We start from the raw sequence: 5,729 nt of genomic DNA, 5'->3' as shown, positions 1-5,729 counted from the left end.
GTGACAGACTGTGTTCTCAGCAGTTTATAATTATTAACTTGGGCAATCCTCCCAACGACTCTTTAAAGTATGGACCCTAATTATCCCCTATTACGGACAAGGAAACTTAGGCAGGAGCAATTAAGTGACTTACCCAAAGTCACACAGCTATTAACCAGCGAGCCTGGGATTTGGGCCCAGACAGTCTGACTCCTGGGCTTCTGCCCACTGTGCCACACAGCCCAGAGTTCATCGGGGCAGGAGCCTGACGAGAGATGACACTGGCTAGACTACAGGGTCTGTGAAAAATGTCAACTTAGCCATGCAACAATGAAGAGAAGGGGCCCAGGCCCACAGGAAGGCGCAGAGAGAAAGGCTACAGCTGAAGATCTGTGGTGTAGACGAAAAGGGAAAGTGACTGGGGCAGGGGGAGGGGGCATGAGGTGAGCAGGTGCCAGCTGGTCATGTGGGCCTGGGAGATGCTCAGCCATGGTAGGCCAAAGAATGAAGCCTGAAGACACGCCACACCCTCTCGCTGGGACGCACACGTGAGCTCCGATCAGAAACGTCTCTACAGAAGTGGTTCAGCTGAGGGTGGTGACGTGAGGCGGCTGTTTAGGTTATGGGTGGGGGGGGGCTATACCCCTGGTTGAAAGTGTCCTTGGGTGCAAGCCCAGGGAGACCTCGCAGACAGAAGAGGAGGCCATGTGTCCCCAGACACAGACCGCTGTGGAGCTGCCAGAAGAGCATGACCCTCACCTAGAGCGTCTGGAAGGAGCACCTCGCTGCCCACACTGCTGCTCTTCACAGTCTGTTTCCCTACAAGCGTGTCCTCGCTCTTCTCACACCCAGCTCTCCCATGGCCACACCAGCGCCACTCGGCCACTTTCTTCCCCCATCTCGTCCCTGCCCCTCCCCGCATCTTGTGTGTATTCATGTCCAGCAGTTTCTGAGTTTGCCTTTATCAAACCATCTGCACCCTAAATGCCCAGTGTTTGTTCTTGCCCCTCTGATTTGCTCTAAGAGACGGCACTCCCCCCCGCTCCGTCCGTCTGCTGTAAACCCCGCCACCTGTCCTCGCCGCTGAGCACTGCTCCACCGTGTGGACTGAACAGGTCTGCTGACCCCCCGTCTATCAGCACACACACAGGCCGCTCCCACGTGCTCCCCGTGCAAGGCTGTGCTGCCCAGAAGCATGGAAGCAAGCTGCCCACAGTGGTGGGCGCGTGTCAGTGGCCTCAGCGAGGGTGGTGGGAAAGCAGCGCTACCCGGTGTGCCTGCTGACAGACGCCCACGCCTCCAAGGGCGAGGGCTGGCAGTGGGGGAGGGCACCTCGTAACACCTAGATGACCTCCAACAAGGTCTGGACAATGCAGACCCAGGCTCCATACAGGAGAGCTTGCGGTTCAGGCAGCTAGATGGGAACTGTGTCCACAGCAAACGGAACCACTGACGCTCCGGGACACGCTGCAGGAGGCCACCGCGGCGCGGGGTAAGCCGATCCCGCACGCGGGGAAGCTCATCCCGGTGACTCTGGCAACAGGGGCCCTGCGGCCACCTGCTGAGTCCGCACCGTGGGTTTGCTGGAACCCTGCGCTGAGGACGACACCACCTCTGTGAGCTGCTTCAAGGGTCAGGAGGGACAAGGGCAAGTCAAAGTGGCTCCAGAGAGTGACAGCTGCAAGCAGGCATGAAGGAATGAAAGAGGCGCTGTTCCCAGAGAACAGTATTTAAAGGGAAACGCACACGGTACCTCCAGCAGCTAAAGTTCCACTGAACTTCCAATAAACCGAGCAAAAACGCGCTGCAAACGTCTGAGAAAAGGCCAGAGGGAAGCGCACGGGGACAGGGGCTCGGGCTGGTGTTCGGCTCTTGCTGGACATTCGCAGGTGCCCCTGCCCTCCGGACAGTCCTGTGGAAAGTGGGCGGCCAAGGGGTAGGCACGGAAAGCCCACGCTGGGGAGGACGTGGGCCCAGAAAGCCGGCCAGCTTGCTCCAACTCCAGGCGCCCGTGGCCCGGGCTGGCCGTGACCTTCCCGTCGCAGCCCCATGCGGGCTGGCAGTGATAACTGAAGGGAGAGATGCTGCGTGACACGAGGGTCAGCTGCAAAAGTATTTCCAGATTGGTACAGCGCGGGCTCTGGCCCCCAGAATAGGGGTCCCCTCACACGTCCTCAGCTGGGTGCCCACCGACGCACTGCAGTTTCGGGACACAAAACTGGGCACAGAGCCCTGTCCCCGGAGGTGCGTTCTGAGCAGCCAGGGCGGAAGGGGTAAGCGAACAGCACGTAACAAGTGCTTATGGGAAGTGACGATCGGTCCCCGGCTCGGAGAACCGCGGGGCGGGAAGGAGGACGACCAGGTAGGCGGGCAGCCGCTGTCCAGAAACCGGGCTCCGACCACACGCTGCCGGCGGCGGACGCCCTCCTGGAGCGGCCACATGCCGGGGCCCCACGCCGCCCGAGTGTCCACTTGGCACCTTCTAAAAACGCTAACCACACGCCAGGAAGTGTGGGTTTAGCTCGGCCGCATTCGGCTCGCCTCCCCCGCCTCTCCCTCCTCCTTGCCCACCACCCTGCCTAACAGGCGTCAATTTGGGTCCCACCGGTTTCGGGCTAATAATATCCACTTGGCAGCAACTGTGTAACAGGCAAGAGGCCGACAATGGGCGCTGTGTTTTCTCCCAAGGTGGAGGGAATTACTGCGCTTGAACAAAGGCCTCATTATCTACCTCCCGCTGCACGCTCACCACCAGCCCGTTTCCATGTTATGGTTTCGTCTCTCGGCCTTAAGACAAAGGGGAGAGAAGGCTCGTGTTCTAATGTGAAGGGGCCATTTTCTGACCTCACATGAGGCTACACACAGGCCCTGCTGTGGCCGGCACCGGGTGCCCCTGGAGGCTCAAGGGGCTGAGGTCCTGGCCCGTACCTGGGGATGTGGTCTGTGGCAACAGGGCCACTGTGAGTGTAGTGAGTGGAGATGAGGCCCCGCAGAAGCGGGGTGGGGTCCCTGCCCAGTCTAACTGCTGTCTTTACAAATGGGGAATTTGGGTACTGGGCCATAGAGGGACTGATGACAGATCAGTCAGACAGGAAAATGGATGGCTGGATGGATGGATGGACGGACAGGTGAGTGGATGGATGGACAGATGGATGGATGGATGGACTGATGGCTGGATGGACGGGTGGATGGACAGATGGACGGATGGGTGGATGGGTGGATGGGCGGACAGATAAATGAACGGATGGACGGACGAATGGACAGATGAATGGACGGACGAATGGACAGATGGACGGACGGATAGACGGGCTATTGGATAGATGGATGGACAGATAGACAGGTGAGTGCATGCCTGGAGAGAGATGGGTGGGTGGGTGGGTGGATGGATAGACAGGTGGACAGACAGCAAGTGGACAGATAGATGATGGGTATCTAGGCAGACAGACAGACAAATGAGTGGACAGGTGCAGACAGACACACACACAAGTCTTAAAGAAGGAAATCCTCACATTTTGAACAACACGGTCAGAACGATGTAAGTAAAGCAGGTAAAGGCAAATACTGAATGATTTCACTCCATGTGGAATCTAATAAAAACGGATTATCGACAAAAGAGACCAGCTCTGTAGTCACCACAGCAGTGAAGGTGGGGTGGGAGGGAGATGGAAGTTGGAGAGGGCGGTCGGAAGGTACAACCTTCCAGTTTTAAGGTGAGCAAGTAAGGCGCAGTGGCTGCAGGTAACACTTGTGTGGTATACACGTGTGTGTGTGAGTGAGTGTGTGTGCGTACATGTATGCATGTATAAATATAAATATATAAATCACACACACACAAGTATATATTTGTATATCAAACTTATTCACAGAGAAGACCTTTTGAGTTCCCCTCTGGGGAAAATAAAACACTTTGAATCTACATGAGATGATGTATCAATATTAACTAAACTTATTGTGGTAATTTCACATTACATGTAAGTCAATTATGCTGTGCACCTTCAACTTCTCTAGCTCTAGATGTCAATTTTATCTCAATAATACTGGAGGGAAATCAGATGTTTCCTAGTCTTCCATGTGATGGACAGTCAGGTGAGGCCACAGGGGGAAAAACATGACATTCATCCCATTCACAGGCCCTGGAAACAGGCGGCAAGCGGGCTGGGCAGCGCCTCGGATGTGAGGGGCAGAGAGCAGAAGCCGGGGGACTCTGAGGCTGGACTGGGGTTTCAAGGTAAGGCAGGGGAGTTCAGGCTTGCTAGTTACAAGTAATTTCACAAAGTTCAAGTTGTAGGAAGGTCCCTAGATGCCTGAAACTCTTAGCATGACTGAGGCAGAGACATTGCCCCTGGGGGTCAGGGGATCACATAGAGATGTGGCTGCAGATTGATTAGTTTGATATCAAGCTGCTCTCCAAGGACAGGCTGTCCCCAGAAGGGGTAGGCTTCTCCAGCCAGAAAGGTTTCTAAGCTGTTAAAACATGATCATGACAGAAAATTTTAGACATAAATAATACATCAAATGTGTCTTTACACCTTCTAGCCCTGACGCCTGCGGCATTCCCCATATAGAAGTGGGAAGAACAGGAACTCCGGAGACGGTAAGGACAGAAGATGACTTTCTAGAAAAACGGCTGCCCCACATAAAGCAGCCTAGCCAACCCAAGCAGCTCCAAGTGCCCCCAAGTTGCATGGGTTTGGGGAGAACACAGCAGAATGAGGTGGGGATGAGTGTAAGGGTCACTATCGCCAAGGCAAGAATCTCCAACTTTCAGTGAGGAGACAACAAGAGGTGTGAATAGATCTGCATTTTAGTTCAGTTTCTCAAGTCTAAGCCGTATGTAAAAGAACAATAACAAAGCCTTAAATATCAAATTAGAAAAGACAATACAAGAGGAACACCAGCAAGTACATGAACAGATAACACAAATTACCAGGAACCAGAGTGAAGATGATTAGTCTTCAGTAGTAATCAGAAAAATGCAGACAAAAACCACAGTGAGACAAGAGTTTACCCCTGCTAAGTTAGCCAAGATCTAAAAATCTACTGAAGTCAATTATTAGCCAAGATGGATGGGCAAGACTTTCATGAACACAGCACTTAGGGCTATCAAGTGGCCAGGCCACTTGATGGGACAATGGCTGCTTCCATTATACTGCTGAAGCTGTTCATGGCCTCAGAGGCAGGCTCTCCCCTGGAAATCCCTGTGGGTGACACACTAAGTGTCCACAGAAGCATCTGTTATAAAGGCAAGAAGTAGAAACACTTCTTGGACACTGAACGTCCAAGAACAGGAGAGCTGACAAGTTGTGGAAATGATTCAAGTGTATTTACTCACTCAACATTGACACACCTCATAAAAACACAGAATGAAAAAGATATCCAGTGCAGTCTGACATCATTATTACAAACTAAAAAAATACACAAAACATTAAACATAAAGCGTTCATTAATCGTTATTCATAGATGACGAAACCGAAAAAAAAGCACAACAGGCAAATATCAAGGCACTGGTCATCTTGCGGCTGTGGCAAGGAAGGATGCAGTGAGCGTTCACAGGGCTTCTATAATTTTTCTAAAAATGAGATGGTAGATTAACCCGGGCTTCCATTTTATTATTATGCCTCCTGAATTACGTAGGCATTACAGGCTGTTTTCACGTAACAGATATTTCCTAATCAAGAATAAATGATCGTCAGGTAAGAGAAGCTGACTGCCTGTCTACCCCCGCCCTCCCGCCACTGGGCCGTGTCACC

The 5,729-nt window shown here is 52.9% G+C and overlaps 1 protein-coding gene across 1 annotated transcript in view; it reads right to left on the bottom strand.

Annotated features, from left to right (window-relative positions):
* Nucleotides 1-355: 355 nt before the first annotated feature.
* The window catches only part of LOC105854541, a 187,684-nt gene continuing 182,310 nt past the window's right edge, over nucleotides 356-5,729 (bottom strand). The window contains exons 2-6 of the mRNA XM_012734284.1: nucleotides 3,125-3,331; nucleotides 2,908-2,920; nucleotides 1,733-1,891; nucleotides 1,434-1,657; nucleotides 356-397 (exon numbers count right to left, since the gene is read on the bottom strand). Coding sequence (XP_012589738.1) covers nucleotides 356-397; nucleotides 1,434-1,657; nucleotides 1,733-1,891; nucleotides 2,908-2,920; nucleotides 3,125-3,331 — 645 coding nt within the window. The remainder of the gene's footprint in view (nucleotides 398-1,433; nucleotides 1,658-1,732; nucleotides 1,892-2,907; nucleotides 2,921-3,124; nucleotides 3,332-5,729) is intronic.

Source organism: Condylura cristata, unplaced genomic scaffold (genome assembly GCF_000260355.1).
Source record: "Condylura cristata isolate star-nosed mole 26May11 unplaced genomic scaffold, ConCri1.0 scaffold00052, whole genome shotgun sequence".
Lineage (NCBI taxonomy): Eukaryota > Metazoa > Chordata > Mammalia > Eulipotyphla > Talpidae > Condylura > Condylura cristata.
This window is presented reverse-complemented; position numbering and strand designations above follow the sequence as displayed.